The following is a 17,717-nucleotide window of genomic DNA, read 5'->3' as shown; positions in this document are numbered from 1 at the left end:
GCCGGAGGCCCAAGATGGCGGCGGCGTCGTTCTGAGGCGAAGCTCTGCGAATGGCGGGCGGGATGTTCTCGGCCCTGAAGAAGCTGGTGGGCTCGGAAGGCGGGCCGGCCCGGGACAAGCCCATCCCGCCCGGCCTGCAGTCGATGAACCGGGCGCTGCAGCGGCGCTTCGCCAAGGGAGTCCAGTATAACAGTGAGTGGCGGGTGAATAATAAGGGGAATAAAGGGAATAAAGGGAATAATGTTAATAATGTGAAGGAATATGAAGAATGTGAGGAGAGGGAAAGCTTCTGAATAATGTGAATAATGTGAATAAAGTGAAGGGATATTAACAATATGAATAATGTGAATAGAAATGGCAATAAAGATATTTTATTATTATTATTATTATTATTAATGTGAATTCTTATTAATAATGTGAATATTGTGAAGGAATATTAGAATATGAAGAATGTGAATAATGTGAAGGAATATGAAGAATATGAAGAATGTGAATGCTGATTAATGATATAATTATGTATAATATGAATGAATATTAATAATATGAATAATGTGAAAGCTTCTCAATAATGTGAATAATGTGAAGGAATATTAACAATATGAATAATGTGAATGCTTCTTAATAATGTGAATAATGTGAAAGAATATTAATAATATGAATAATGTGAAGGAATATTAAGAATATGAATAGTTTGAATGCTGATTAATGATATTAATATGCATAATATGAATGAATAGTAATGCTTATAATTATTATTAATGTGAATGCTTATTGATAATGTGAATAATGTGAAGGAATATTAATATGAATAATGTGAATGCTTATTAATGATATGAATGAATAGTAATGCATCTTAATATTATTAATGTGAATGCTTGTTGATAATGTTAATAATGTGAATGCCTAACAATATGAATAATGTGAATAATATGAAGGAATATGAAGAATATTAATATTATTAATGTGAATGCTTGTTAATAATGTTAATATTGTGAGTGCTTATTGATAATGTTAATAATGTGAATGCCTAACAATATGAATAATGTGAATGCTTATTAACAATGTGAATGAATAGTAATGCTTATTAATATTATTAATGTGAGTGCTTGTTAATAATGTGAATAATGTGAAGGAATATGAAGAATATGAATAATGTGAGGAAAGCTTCTGAATAATGTGAATAATGTGAAGGAATATTAAGAATATGAATAATGTGAATGAATAGTATGCTTATTAATATATATGAATAGTATGTTAATATATTAATATTATTATTAATGTGACTGAATATTAACAATATGAATAATGTGAATGCTGATTAATGATATTAATATGAAGAATATGAGTAGGGTGAAAGCTTCTGAATAATGTGAAAAATGCGAAGGAATATTAAGAATATAAATAATGTGACTGAATATTATTAGTGCTTATTAATGATATTAATATGTATGCTTATGAACAATAAGAATGAATAGTAATGCATATTAATATTATTAATGTAAATGCTTATTAATAATGTTAATAATGTGAATAAAGTGAAGGCTTATGAATAATGTGAATGATGTGAATGAATGTTAAGAATATGAATAATGTGAATGCTTATTAATGATATTAATATGCATAATATGAATGAATAGTAATGCTCATTAATATTATTAATGTGAATGCTTGTTAATAATGTTAATAATGTGAATGATATGAAGGAATATGAAGAATATGAGTAGAGTGAAAGCTTCTGAATAATGTGAATAATGTGAAGGAATTTTAAGAATGTGAATAATGTGAATGCTTAATAATGATATTAATGTGAATAATATGAATGAATAGTAATGCTTATTAGTATTATTCATGTGAAGGCTTATTGATAATATCAATAAGGGGAATAAAGGGAAGGCTTCTGAATAATGTGAATAATGTGAAGGAATATTAAGAATATGAATAATGTGAATGCTTAATAATGTGAATGCTTCTCAATAAGGTGAATAATGTGACTGAATATTAACAATCTGAATAATACGAATGCTTACGAATAATATGAATGAATAGTAATGCTCATCAATATTAATATTATTAATGTGAATGCTTATTAGTAATGTTAATAATGTGAATGCCTAACAATATGAATAATGTATGAATGCATATTAATGATATTAATATGAATGCTTAGGAATAATATGAATGAATAGTAATGCTAAACCTAAAACAGTTCATCCTGAAGTTCTTAACCTGAAGCAGTCTTTCTGGCTTAGTGGAGTGTGTAACCTGAAGCCTATGTAACGGAGGTACCACTGTATATGTGAAAATACATATATATAGACATATACACACACACATATATGTGAAAATACATATATATACACATATACACACACATATGTGAAAATACATATATATACACATATACACACATATGTGAAAATACATATATATATACATATACACACACACATATATGTGAAAATACATATATATAAACATATACACACACACACACATATGTGAAAATACATATAAATACACATACACACACATATGTGAAAATACATATATATATACACACACACAAATATATGTGAAAATACATATATATACACACACACAAATATATGTGAAAATACATATATATACACATACACACACGTATATGTGAATATACAAATATACACATATATACACACACACACATATATATATTAATATACATATATATTATTATTATTACATATATATTATTTTATATACATATATATTATTATTACATATATATTATTATATATACATATATTATTATTATTATTATTATTATTATTATTATTTCAAATTTCCTTTTCCTTCCCTTTTCCCCACAGGGAAGAGCGTCACTGCGATATTCTTCTATTCTTCTCTTTCTTCTCCTCTTCTCTTTCTCTTTCTTCATCTCTTTCTTCCTTTCTCCATCTATAATTCCTCAAAATTCTCTTTTTTTTTTCTCCCCGCAGTGAAGATCGTCATCCGGGGCGACCGCAACACGGGGAAAACCACCCTCTGGCACCGCCTGCAGGGCAAGAAGTTCCTGGAAGCCTACGTCCCCACCCAGGAAATCCAGGTCACCAGCATCCACTGGAACTACAAGAGTGAGTCTCGGTCCCGGGTTCGAGTCCTGGTTGCGTTTTTCCTGGAAGCAGCCTTCTGCTTCCTGTCTCCTTCTGAATCCTTCCTCTTCCTCCTGGAAGCATCCTTCCACTTCCTGTCTCTGCCTGCCTCCTTCCTCTTCCTCCTGGAAGCATCCTTCTACTTCCTGTTTCCTCCTGCCTCCTTCCTCCTCCTCCTGGAAGCATCCTTCTACTTCCTGTTTCCTTCTACTTCCTGTGCCCTCCTGCCTCCTTCCTCTTCCTCCTCCTTGGGTACAAGTCCTCCTCCTTGAAGCATCCTTCCGCTTCCTGTCTCCTGCATCCTTCCACTTCCTGTCCCCTCCTGCATTCTTCCTCTTCCTCCTTCGGTACCACTCTTCCTCCTTGAAGCATCCTTCTACTTCCTGTCTCCTCCTGGAAGCATCCTTCTACTTCCTGTCTCCTGCATCCTTCCTCTTCCTCCTTCTTGGGTGCCACTCTTCCTCCTGGAAGCATCCTTCTACTTCCTGCATCCTTCCTGCTCCTCCTGGAAGCATCCTTCCACTTCCTGTCTCCCCCTGCATCCTTCCTCTTCCTGGAAGCATCCTTCTACTTCCTGTCTCCTCCTCCCGCATCCTTCCTCCTCCTCCTCCTTGGGTACCACTCTTCCTCCTTGAAGCATCCTTCTACTTCCTGTCTCCTCCTCCTTGAAGCATCCTTCCACTTCCTGTCTCCTCCTTCCTCCTCCTCCTGGAAGCATCCTTCTACTTCCTGTTTCTTTCTATTTCCTGTCTCCTCCTGCCTCCTTCCTCCTCCTCCCGGAAGCATCCTTCTACTTCCTGTTTCCTTCTACATCCTGTGCCCTCCTGCCTCCTTCCTCCTCCTCCTGGAAGCATCCTTCTACTTCCTGTCTCCTCCTGGAAGCATGGTTCTACTTCCTGTCCCCTCCTGCATCCTTCCTCCTCCTCCTGGAAGCATCCTTCTACTTCCTGTCTCCTCCTTCATCCTTCCTTCCTCCTCCTCGGGTACCACCCTTCCTCCTTGAAGCATCCTTCTACTTCCTGTCGCCTCCTGCTTCCTTCCTCCTCTTCCTGGAAGCAGCCTTCTACTTCCTGCATCCTTCCTCTTCCTCCTTAAGCATCCTTCCACTTCCTGTCTCCTGCATCCTTCCTCTTCCTCCTGGAAGCATCCTTCCACTTCCTGTCTCCTCCTGCCTCTTTCCTCCTCCTCCTTCAAGCATCCTTCTACTTCCTGTCCCCTCCTGCCTCCTTCCTCTTCCTCCTTGGGTACCACTCTTCCTCCTTGAAGCAACCTTCTACTTCCTGTTTCCTTCTACTTCCTGTCTTATCCTGCATCCTTCCTCCTCCTCCTGGAAGCATCCTTCCACTTCTTGTCTCCTCCTGCATCCTTCTACTTCCTGTCGCCTCCTGGAAGCATCCTTCTACTTCCTGTCGCCTCCTGGAAGCATCCTTCCACTTCCTGTCTCCTCCTGGAAGCATCCTTCTACTTCCTTCCTCCTCCTGGAAGCATCCTTCTACTTCCTGTCTCCTCCTGGAAGCATCCTTCTACTTCCTGTCTCCTCCTCCTGGAAGCATCCTTCTACTTCCTGTCTCCTCCTCCTGGAAGCATCCTTCTACTTCCTGTCTCCTCCTGGAAGCATCCTTCTACTTCCTGTCTCCTCCTTCCTCCTCCCCCTTGAAGCATCCTTCCACTTCCTGTCTCCTCCTGCATCCTTCTACTTCCTCCTTCCTCCTCCTCCTTGAAGCATCCTTCCACTTCCTGCTTCCTCCTTGAAGCATCCTTCTACTTCCTGCTTCCTCCTGCATCCTTCCTCTTCCTCCTTGGGTACCACTCTTCCTCCTTGAAGCATCCTTCCACTTCCTGTCTCCTGCCTCCTTCCTCCTCCTCCTGGAAGCATCCTTCTACTTCCTGTTTCCTTCTACTTCCTGTCTCTTCCTGCCTCCTTCCTTCTCCTCCTTGAAGCATCCTTCTACTTCCTGTCCCTTCCTGCATCCTTCCTCCACCTCCTCCTTGGGTACCACTCCTCCTCCTTGAAGCATCCTTCTTCCCGTCTCTTCCTGCCTGCTTCCTCTTCCTCCGGGAAGCATCCTTCTACTTCCTGTCTCCTGCATCCTTCCTCTTCCTCCTGGAAGCATCCTTCTACTTCCTGTCTCTTCCTGTATACTTCCTCCTCCTGGAAGCATCCTTCTACTTCCTGTCTCTTCCTGTATACTTCCTCCTCCTTGAAGCATCCTTCTACTTCCTGTCTCCTTCCTCCTCCTCCTCCTTGAAGCATCCTTCCACTTCCTGTCTCCTGCATCCTTCCTCTTCCTCCTCCTTGGGTACCACTCCTCTTCCTATGTATATATATGTATATATGTATATGTAGATAGATAGATAGATAGGTAGATATATGTAATAAATATTTCTATATCTAAATAAAGAAGAGATAGAAATGGAAAAGACGACACAGAAGAATAGAGATATATATAGAGAGATATATATAGATATATATATAGAGATAGATAGGATCATTAAAAAATTATCATAGTAAATTATATATCTAGATATATAGATATATATAGATAGATTAGATCTAGATATATATAGATAGATAGATAGATAGATAGATAGATAGATATAGAGATATATATAGATATATATCTATAGAGATAGATAGGATCATTAAAAAATTATCATAGTAAATTATATATCTATATCTATCTATCTATATATAGATATATAGATATATATAGATAGATTAGATCTCGATATATATATATAGATAGATAGATATAGAGATATATAGATATATATCTATAGAGATAGATAGAATCATTAAAAAATTATCTTAGTAAATTATATATCTATATCTATCTATATATAGATATATAGATATAGATAGATAGATTAGATCTAGATATATATAGATAGATAGATAGATAAATATAGAGATATATATATATATCTAAAAAAAGAAGTGCTAGAAATGGAAAATCCGACCCAGACGCAGAAACGTAAACCGAAAAGAACAAACTGAAATAGAAATAGAAAATAATGTGCAGAATAATAATAATAATAATAATAATAATAAAAATAATAATAAAAAATAGATAATAATAATCCGCCTCCTCCGTTCGAACCCTGACCCTTTCCCTCCTTTTTCCGCCCAGCGACCGACGACATCGTCAAGGTGGAGGTGTGGGACGTCGTCGACAAAGGTGAGCGTCTCCTTCCCTTCTTCCCACCGGTGGGACCCCATGTGGTCATCCATCCTGACCCCCCTTTTTCCCATAGGAAAATGCCAGCGGCGAGGCGACGGGCTCAAGCTGGAGAACGAACCCGCCCCGGAGGTGAGGCCCGGGTTCGAGTCTAACCCCTTCCTCCGAGACCCCGGCCTTTTTTATTTGTACCTCTTTTTTATTTTATTTATTTATTTATTTATTTTATTTTATTTTATTTTATTTTATTTTATTTTTATATTCCATTATTATTATTATTATTATTAATAATTATTTTATTTTATTTTATTTTATTTATTTTTTTTATTATATTTTTTTGTTTTTTCATTTATTTTATTTTATTTTCCGTTTATTTATTTTATTTTATTGTTTATTGTTTATTTATTTTTCGTTTATTTTATTTTATTTTTACGTCTTTTTTGTTTATTTTATTTTATTTTCATTTTTTCATTTATTTCATTTTATTTTTTATTTTTTATTTCATTTCATTTTTTATTTATTTATTTATTTTATTTTATTTATTTTATTTTATTTATTGTTTTTTTATGTATTCTATTTTTTTTTACTTATTCTATTTTATATTTTATATTTTTATATTTTTTATTTTACTTATTTATTTATTTATTTATTTAGTTTATTTATTTTATTTTATTTTCACGTCTTTTTTATTTATTTTATTTTACTATTTATTTATTTATTTATTTATTATTTATTTTATTTTTAGGTCTTTTTTATTTATTCTATTTTTTTATTTATTTATTCTATTTATTTATTTATTTATTTATTTATTTATTTATTTTATTTCAATATTTCAATAGACGCCTTGATGTCTCTTTTTTAAATTTCCATTTCCATATGATTTTTATTCCTCTTACAAACGAAACCAATTCATACAATTTTTAATTTTTCTCTTTATTTTATTTATTTCAATATTTCAACAGACGCCTTGACGTCTCTTTTTTTAATTTCCATTTCCATATGATTTTTATTCCGATTCCAAACAAAACCAATTAATATTAATATTAAAACCAATTAATATTAATAAAAATATTAATTAATTAATATTTTTCGAACCCTTCTCCTTTTTTTGACCTTCCCTTCTCGGTTTTCCGCACGTTTCTCCGTTCTCATCTACTTTCGTCAGTTAAATCCGATTTCTGAAGTCTCGCTTTTCTCTCTCTCTCTCGAACCCGAGGCCGAAGCCGCCCTGGCTCTGGACGCCGAGTTCCTGGACGTCTACAAGAACTGCAACGGGGTGGTCATGATGTTTGACATCACCAAGCAGTGGTGAGAGGGACTCGAACCCGCAACCCCGGGGTGGCCATTTGAACCCGGGACGCCGGGGTGGACCCTTGAACCCAGAACGCCAGGGCGGCCATTCGAACCCGCAACCCCAGGGTTAGGGTTAGGGTTATGGTTAGGGTTTGAACCTGCAAGCCCAGGGTGGGCATTCGAACCCGGGACGCCAGGGTGGAGCCTCGAACCCGCAACCCCAGGGTTAGGGTTTGGGTTTGAACCTGGAAGCCCAGGGTGGAGCCTCGGACCCGGAACGCCAGGGTGGCCCCTTGAACCAGGAAGCCCAGGGTGGCCCCTCGAACCCGCCCTGGGGTTGGGGGTTCAAGGGGCCGCCCTGGGATGGGGTTGGGGGTTCGAGGGCCGCCCTGGTGTGAGGGGTTCAAGGTTTGAAGGGCCGCCCTCGAACCCCCAACCCCATCCCAGGGCGGCCCCTTGAACCCAAGACAATGAGCCACTCGAAGCCGGCCCTCGAACCCGCAACCCCAGGCCGGCCTCTTGCACCCCCAGCCCCACCCCATAGTGGCCCCTCAAACTCCCATCCCAGGGCAGCCCCTCGAACCCAGAACGCCAGGGTGGCCCCTTGAACCCAGGACAATGACACTCCAGGAAAGCCCCTCAAACCCACAACCCCAGGGCGGCCCTTTGAACCCGCAACCCCAGTGTGGAGCCTCGAACCTGGAACGCCAGGGTGGACCCTTGAACCCGGAAGGCCAGGGTGGCTCTTCGAACCCAGAAGCCTAGGGCGGAGCCTTGAACCCACAACCCCAGGGTGGACCCTCGAACCCGGAACCCAGGGTGGACCTTTGAACCCGCAACCCAGGGCAGCCCCTCGAACCTGGAACTCCAGGGCGGTCCCTTGAACCCGCAACCCCGCACCCCAGGGTGGCCCTTCAAACCTTGAACCCCTCACACCAGGGCAGCCCTCGAAAACCCAACCCCATCCCAGGGCGGCCCCTTGAACCCAGGACAATGACACCCCAAGACAGCCCCTCGAACCCGCAACCCCAGGGTGGCCCCTTGAACCCGCAACCCCATCCCAGGGCTGCCCCTTGAACCCAGGACAATGACACCCCAGGACAGCCCCTCGAACCCGCAACCCCAGGGCGGCCCCTTGAAACCAGAAGCCCAGCGTGGCCCTTCGAACCCGGAATGCCAGGATGTCCCCTTGAACCCCCAACCCCAGGGCGGTCCCTCGAACCCGAGACAATGAGCCACCCCAGGGCAACCCCTCGAACCCGCAACCCCAGGCTTAGGGTTTGAACCCGGAAGCCCAGGGCTGGCCCTTCGAACCCCCAACCCCAGTGTGGCCCTTGAACCCTCAACCCCAGGGCGGAGCCTCGAACCCACAACCCAGGATGTCCCCTTGAACCCCCAAACCCAGCCCCTCGAACCCAAGACAATGAGCCACCCCAAGGTGGCCCTCGAACCCGCAACCCCACCCCATTCCATCCCCTCGAACCCGCAACCCCATACCCCAAGGCGGCCCCTTGAACCCGGAACCGCACCCCACGCCGGCCCCTTGAACCCAAGACACTGAGCCACCCCAGGACAGCCCCTCAAACCCGCAACCCCAGGGCGGACCCTGAAACCCACAACCCCAGGGCGGCCCCTCGAACCTGCAACCCCAGGCTTAGGGTTTGAACCTGCAACCCCAGGGCGTCCCCTTGAACCCGGAAGCCCAGGCTGGCCCTTCGAACCCACAACCCAGGATGTCCCCTCGAACCCCCAACCCAGGACGGCCCAACGAACCCCCAACCCCAGGCCGGCCCTTCGAACCCACAACCCCAGGGCGTCCCCTCAAACCCCCAACCCAGGCTGGCCCTGAAACCCACAACCCCAGGCCCGCCCCTTGAACCCAAGACAATGAGCCACCCCAAGACGGCCCTCGAACCCGGAACCCCAGGATGTCCCCTCGAACCCGCAACCCCAGGGCGTCACCTCGAACCCGAGACAATGACACCCCAGGGCAACCCCTCGAACCCGCAACCCCACTCCAGGACTGGCCCCTCGAACCCGCAACCCCACCCCATTCCATCCCCTCGAACCCGCACCCCAGGGCGGCCCCTCGAACCTTGAACCCCTCACCTCAGGCCGGCCCCTTGAACCCAGGACAGTCACCCACCCCAAGGCGGCCCCTCGAACCCGCCACCCGCCCCGTTCCCCCCCCTCGAACCCGCAACCCCTGACCCCCATCTCTTCCCCCCCTTCCCCAGGACCTTTGACTACGTCCTCCGGGAGCTGCCCAAGGTGCCCAACCACGTGCCCGTCTGCGTCCTGGGCAACCATAGAGACATGGGCCAGCACCGGGTCATCCTGCCCGACGACGTGCGGGACCTGATCCGCAAGATCGACAGGTGAGAAAGGCGGCTCCCCATTGGATTGCATTGCATTCCCCGCGCCGAGAAATCTAGTTCCTCAAGCTGTGTTTTGCATTGGATTGCATTGCATTCCCCGCTCTGAGAAAGCTAGCTTCTCAAGCTGTATTGCATTGCATTGGATTGGATTGCATTGTATTGCATTGGAGTGGATTGCATTGCATTGCATTGCATTGTATTGTATTGTATTGTATTGTATTGTATTGTATTGTATTGGAGCTCCCCGCTCTGAGAAAGCTAGCTCCTCAAGGCATATTGCATTGCATTGCATTGCATTGTATTGGATTCTATTGGATTAGATTGTATGAGGCAGGAGCTTCCTGCAGGGAGAAATCTAGCTCCTCAAGGCATTTTGCATTGTATTGGATTGGATTGGATTGCATTGCATTGCATTGTATTGGACTGGATTGGATTGGATTGTATGAGGCAGGAGCTCCCCGCTCTGAGAAAGCTAGCTCCTCAAGCTATTTCTTCATTGCATTGCATTGGATTGGATTGGATTGCATTGGATTGTATTGTATTAGGGAGGAGCTCCCCGCAGGGAGAAAGCTAGCTCCTCAAGCTGTATTGCATTGGATTGGATTGCATTGCATTGCATTGGATTGGATTGCATTAGGGAGGAGCTCCCCGCAGGGAGAAAGCTAGCTCCTCAAGCTGCTTTTTCATTGGATTGGATTGCATTGGATTGCATTGTATTGTATTAGGGAGGAGCTCCCCGCAGGGAGAAAGCTAGCTCCTCAAGCTGGATTGGATTGGATTAGGGAGGAGCTCCCCGCTCTGAGAAAGCTAGCTCCTCAAGGTGTTTTGCATTGCATTGTATTGTATTGTATTGTATTGTATTGTATTAGGGAGGAGGTCCCCGCAGGGAGAAAGCTAGATCCCCAAGCTGTATTGCATTGGATTGTATTGGATTGCATTGGATTGCATTGGATTGTATGCAGATCCCTGCTCTGAGAAAGCTAGCTTCTCATGGCGTTTTGGATTGGATTGGATTGCATTGTATTGTATTCTATTGGATTGGATTGGATTAGGGAGGAGCTCCCCGCAGGGAGAAAGCTAGCTCCTCAAGCTGGATTGGATTGGATTAGGGAGGAGCTCCCCGCTCTGAGAAAGCTAGCTCCTCAAGGTCTTTTGCATTGTATTGTATGCAGATCCCTGCTCTGAGAAAGCTAGCTTCTCAAGGCGTTTTCTCATTGCATTGTATTGTATTCTATTGGATTGTATTGCATTAGGGAGGAGGTCCCCGCAGGGAGAAAGCTAGATCCTCAAGCTGTATTGCATTGGATTGTATTGGATTGCATTGGATTGCATTGGATTGTATGCAGATCCCTGCTCTGAGAAAGCTAGCTTCTCATGGCGTTTTGGATTGGATTGGATTGCATTGTATTGTATTCTATTGGATTGGATTGGATTAGGGAGGAGCTCCCCGCAGGGAGAAAGCTAGCTTCTCAAGCTGTGTTTTCATTGCATTACATGGCATTGCATTGCATTGTATGGCTCCCTGCTCTGAGAAAGCTAGCTCCTCAAGCTGTGTTTTCATCGCATTGCATTGGATTGGATTGGATTGGATTAGGGAGGAGCTCCCCGCTCTGAGAAAGCTAGCTCCTCAAGGTGTGTTTTTATCGCATTGTATTGTATTAGGGAGGAGCTCCCCGCAGGGAGAAAGCTAGCTCCTCAGGCTGTATTGCATTGGATTGGATTGCATTGGATTGTATGCAGATCCCTGCTCTGAGAAAGCTAGCTTCTCAAGCTGTTTTTCATTGCATTGGATTGGATTGGATTGGATTGGATTGTATTAGGGAAGTCCCCGCTCTGAGAAATCTAGCTCCTCAAGGTGTATTGCATTGCATTGGATTGTATTGTATTAGGGAGGGGCTCCCCGCAGGGAGAAAGCCAGCTTCTCAGGGTCTTCGGCATTGCATTGAATCAAGTCCCTGCTCTGAGAAATTTAGTTTCTCAAGGCGTTTTTTATTGTATTGTATTTGGGAGCTCCCCGCTGTGAGAAATCTAGTTTCTCAAGGTGTTTTGGATTGCAGTGCATTGCATTGTATTGTATTAGGGAGGAGCTCCTCATTTATGCATTGAAGGAAGACCCTGCTCTGAGAAAGCTAGCTCCTCAAGCTGTTTTTTCATTGGATTGGATTGGATTAGGAAGGAGCTCCCCGCAGGGAGAAAGCCAGCTCCTCAAGGTGTTTGGCAGTGCATTGAATCAAGTCCCTGCTCTGAGAAATCTAGCTTCTCAAGGCGTTTTTGATTGATGGTATTGTACTGTATTGTATTAGGGAGGAGCTCCCCGCACCGAGAAAGCTAGCTCCTCAAGGCGTATTGCATTGCATTGTATTGCATTCTCCACACCAAGAAAGCTAGCTCCTCAAGCTGTTTTTTCATTGCATTGGATTAGGGAGGAGCTCCCCGCACCGAGAAAACTAGCTCAATGTGTTTTTTTTCCGTCAATCGCATTGCATTGAATGAACTCCCCGCAGGGAGAAAGCTAGCTCCTCAAGGTGTTTTCAATGACGTTCCAGGAGCTCCCTGCTCTAAGAAATCTAGCTCTTGAAGCTCTATTGGGTGTATTCCATTATTATTATTAATATTATTGGGTGTATTCCATTATTATGATTATTGTTATTATTATTATTATTATTATCATCATCATTATCATTCTTATTATTATTATCATCATTACCATTATTACATTATTATATTATTATATTATTATTTTATTATTATTGGGTGTATTCCATTGTTGTTGTTGTTGTTGTTATTATTATTATTATTATTATTATTATCATTATTATTATTATTATTATTATCATTACCATTAGTACATTATATTATTATTATTATTATTATTATCATTATCATCATTACCATTAGTACATTATATTATTATTATTATTATTATTATTATCATTATCATTATCATTATCATTCTTCTCCTTATTACCATTAGTACATTATATTATTATTATTATTATTATTATTATTATTATTATTATTATTATTATTATCATTATTATCATAACCATTAGTACATTATTATTATTATTATTATTATTATTATTATTATTATTATCCTCCCCCCCAGGCCCCCCGGCGCCTCCTACGTCCGCTACGCCGAGTCCTCCATGAAGAACAGCTTCGGCCTCAAGTACCTCCACAAGTTCTTCAACATCCCCTTCCTCCAGCTGCAGGTAACAGTGCGAATCCGGCCGGGAAACCCGGGTCAGGCTGGATGACCCTCGGGTCCCGCTCTCCAAGACCCATTCAGATTTCTGTGCGTTTCCCGCAGAATTCATTCATCTTTTCTCGCTCCTTTACCATCTTTCATTCATTCATTCATTCATTCATTCATTCATTCCTCTTTTGTCATTCCTTTCCCATCTTTCATGCGTTCATTCATCTTTTTTCATTCATGCATTCATTCATCTTTTTTCACTCCTTTCCCGTATTTCATGCGTTCATTCTTCTTTTTTCACTCCTTTCCTATCTATTTTCATTCCTTTCCCATCTTCCATGCATTCATTCATCTTTTTTCACTCCTTCCCCATCTTTCATGCATTCATTCATTCATCTTTTCTCACTCCTTTCCCATATTCCATGCGTTCATTCATCTTTTTTCACTCCTTTCATGCATTCATTCATCTATTTTCACTCCTTTCCCATCTTTTTTCACTCCTTTCCCATCTTTCATGCATTCATTCATCTTTTCTCATTCATTGATTCATTCATCTTTTTTCACTCCTTTCCCAGCTTTCATTGATTCATTCATCTTTTTTCACTCCTTTCCCAGCTTTCATTCATTCATCCATCTTTTTTCACTCCTTTCCCAGCTTTCATTCATTCATTCATCTTTTTTCACTCCTTTCCCAGCTTTCATTCATTCATTCATCTTTTTTCACTCCTTTCCCAGCTTTCATTCATTCATTCATCTTTTTTCACTCCTTTCCCATCTTTCATGCATTCATTCATCTTTTTTCACTCCTTTCCCAGCTTTCATTCATTCATTCATCTTTTTTCACTCCTTTCCCATCTTTCATGCATTCATTCATCTTTTTTCAGCTGCAGGTAACAGTGCGAATCCAGCCGGGGAACCCGGGTCAGGCTGGATGACCCTCGGAACCCGTTTTCCAAGACCCATTCAGATTTCTTTGCGTTTCCCACAGAATCTTTCATGCATTCATTCATCCTTTTTCACTCCTTTCATGCATTCATTCATCTTTTTTCACTCTTTTCCCATATTCCATGCATTCATTCATCTTTTTTCATTCATGCATTCATTCATCTTTTTTCACTCCTTTCCCATCTTTCATGCGTTCATTCATCTTTTTTCATTCATGCATTCGTTCATCTTTTTTCACGCCTTTCTCATCTTTATTCATTCCTTTCCCATCTTTCATTCATTCATTCATTCATTCATCTTTTTTCACTCCTTTCCCATCTTTCATGCGTTCATTCATCTTTTTTCATTCATGCATTCGTTCATCTTTTTTCACGCCTTTCTCATCTTTATTCATTCCTTTCCCATCTTTCATTCATTCATTCATTCATTCATTCATCTTTTTTCACTCCTTTCCCATCTTTCATGCGTTCGTTCATCTTTTTTCATTCATGCATTCATTCATCTTGTTTCACTCCTTTCCCCTCTTTCATGCATTCATTCATCTTTTTTCACGCCTCTCCCATTTTTCATGCATTCATTCATCTTTTTTCACTCCTTTCATGCATTCATTCATCTTTTTTCACTCCTTTCATGCGTTCATTCATCTTTTTTCACTCCTTTTCCATCTTTCATGCATTCATTCATCTTTTTTCACTCTTTTCCCATCTTTCATGCATTCATTCATCTTTTTTCACTCCTCCCCCATATTCCATTCATTCATTCATCTTTTTTCACTCCTTTCCCATATTTCATGCATTCATTCATCTTTTTTCATTCATGCATTCATTCATCATTTTTCACTCCATTCCCATATTTCATGCATTCATTCATCTTTTTTCACTCCTTTCCCATATTTCATGCATTCATTCACCTTTTTTCATTCCTTTCCCATCTTTCATGCGTTCATTCATCTTTTTTCATTCCTTTCCGATATTTCATGCGTTCATTCATCTTTTTTCACCCTTTTCCATCTTCCATTCATTCATTCCTCTTTTTTCACTCCTTTCCCATCTTTCATTCATTCTTCTTTTTTCACTCCTTTCCGATCTTTCATGCATTCATTCATCTTTTTTCACTCCTTGCATATATTAATTCATCCTTTTTCACTCCCTTCCCATCTTTCATGCGTTCATTCATCTTTTTTCGCTCCTTTCCCATCTTTCATGCGTTCATTCATCTTTTCTCACTCCTTTCATGCGTTCATTCCTCTTTTTTCACTCCTTTCCCATCTTTCATGCATTCATTCATCTTTTTTCACTTCTTCCATGCAGTCATTCATCGTTTTTCACTCCTTTCATGCATTCATTCATCTTTTTTCACTCCCTTCCCATCTTTCAGGCGTTCATTCATCTTTTTTCACTCCTTTCCCATCTTTCATGCGTTCATTCATCTTTTTTCACTCCTTTCATGCATTCATTCATCTTTTTTTCACTCCTTTCCCATCTTTCATGCATTCATTCATCTTTTTTTCAATCCTTTCATGCATTCATTCATCTTTTTTCACTCCTTTCCCATATTTCATGCTTTCATTCATCTTTTTCCACTCTTCTCATCTTTTTTCACTCCTTTCATGCGTTCATTGATCTTTTTTCACTCCTTTCCCATCTTTCCTGCATTCATTCATCTGTTTTCATTCCTTTCCCATCTTTCATGCGTTCATTCTTCTTTTTTCATTCATTCATTCATTCATTCATCTTTTCTCACTCCTTTCCCATCTTTTTTCACTCCTTTCCCATCTTTCATTCATTCATTCCTCTTTTTTCATTCCTTTCCCATCATTCATTCATTCATTCATTCTTCTTTTTTCACTCCTTTCCCATCTTTCATTCATTCATTCCTCTTTTTTCACTCCTTTCCCATATTTCATGCGTTCATTCATCTTTTTCCACTCTTCTCATCTTTTTTCACTCCTTTCATGCGTTCATTCATCTTTTTTCACTCCTTTCCCATCTTTCATGCGTTCATTCATCTTTTTTCACTCCTTTCCCATATTTCATGCGTTCATTCATCTTTTTTCACTCCTTTCCCATATTCTATGCATTCATTCATCTTTTTTCACTCCTTTCATGCGTTCATTCATCTTTTTTCACTTCTTTCCCATATTTCATTCATTCATTCATTCATCTTTTTTCAACATCTTCCCTATTAATACCAATTAAAAATGATTCTTTTTTTTTTTTAAATGGCTATTTCAAGACCTTACATTATATATATATATATTGCCAACATTTATGATTTGTCTTATAACGATTTGTTGCCGGCTGTCCATTTTATCCTTTCATTCCACATATGAATATATATAAAGATAGATATTCTAAATATAAATATAAATATCTATATATCTATATATCTATATCTATCTATCTACCTATCTATCTATCTATCTATCTAATTATATATCTATATCTATCTATCTATCTATCTACCTATCTATCTAATTATATATCTATATCTATCTATCTATCTATCTATCTATCTATCTATCATTATATCTATCTATCTATCTATCTACCTACCTACCTACCTACCTATCTATCTATCATTATATATCTATCTATATCTATCTATCTATCTATCTATCTATCATCTATCTATCTATCTATCTAATCTATCTTTATCTATCTACCTATCTATCTATCTATCTATCGATAATTATATATCTATATCTATCTATCTATCTATCTATAATTATCTATCTATCTATCTATAATTATATATCTCTATAATTATATTTATCTATCTATCTATCTACCTATCTATCTATCTATATATATAATTATATAATTATATATCTATATCTATCTATCTATCTATCTATCTCCATATATTATATAGCTGTATATTATTATATCCAGCGTCTTTTTCCCAATGACCGATTTCAAATTCAAATCCCAATTTTTATACCTTTTTATACCTTTGAGACGTCGTTGAATATTTCCATTTCAATATTTCTATTAATTTCCCCCTTGAAATCCTCTTTATTATATCTCTTTATTATCTCTAATATCTTTATTATATTCTCCCGCCCAGAGAGAGACGCTTCTTCGTCAGCTGGAAACGAACCAATTAGACATCGACGCCACACTAGAGGAACTGTCGGTCCAGCAAGAAACGGAAGACCAGAATTATGAAATGTAGGGTTAATTAATAATAATATTAATAATGGGAATGCTTATTAATAATGACATTAATAACGGGAAGGCTTATTAATCATAATATCAACAATGTGAGATCTGATAATATGAATATGAATAGTCTGAATGCTTAATAATGTCAATATTATGAATTATTATTAATAATAATAATTAATAATAATAATAATTATTATTATTAATCATCATAATAATTCTTATTAATAATATGAATGCCTATTAATAGTAATCATGTCAATTCTTATAAATAATATAATGTGAATGCTTATTAATAATATGAATAGCATGAATGCTTCCTAATAATGTCAATAATATGAATTCTTATTATTAATAATAATTAATAATTATTATTATTATTAATCATAATAATGTTAATTTGTATTAATAATATGAATGCCTAT

At 39.6% G+C, this 17,717-nt stretch overlaps 1 protein-coding gene across 1 annotated transcript in view; it reads left to right on the top strand.

The window, feature by feature from the left end:
• Positions 1-17,717, top strand: part of RABL6 (RAB, member RAS oncogene family like 6) — a 31,669-nt gene continuing 13,952 nt past the window's right edge. Inside the window, exons 1-8 of the mRNA XM_083424389.1 lie at positions 1-192; positions 2,979-3,113; positions 6,263-6,310; positions 6,387-6,442; positions 7,527-7,618; positions 9,841-9,981; positions 13,091-13,196; positions 17,195-17,298. Of these exons, the coding sequence (XP_083280515.1) occupies positions 51-192; positions 2,979-3,113; positions 6,263-6,310; positions 6,387-6,442; positions 7,527-7,618; positions 9,841-9,981; positions 13,091-13,196; positions 17,195-17,298 (824 nt within the window). The 5' untranslated portion in view covers positions 1-50. The remainder of the gene's footprint in view (positions 193-2,978; positions 3,114-6,262; positions 6,311-6,386; positions 6,443-7,526; positions 7,619-9,840; positions 9,982-13,090; positions 13,197-17,194; positions 17,299-17,717) is intronic.

This window comes from Podarcis tiliguerta, assembly GCF_965153285.1.
Source record: "Podarcis tiliguerta genome assembly, chromosome: Z".
Taxonomy (NCBI): domain Eukaryota; kingdom Metazoa; phylum Chordata; class Lepidosauria; order Squamata; family Lacertidae; genus Podarcis; species Podarcis tiliguerta.
This window is presented reverse-complemented; position numbering and strand designations above follow the sequence as displayed.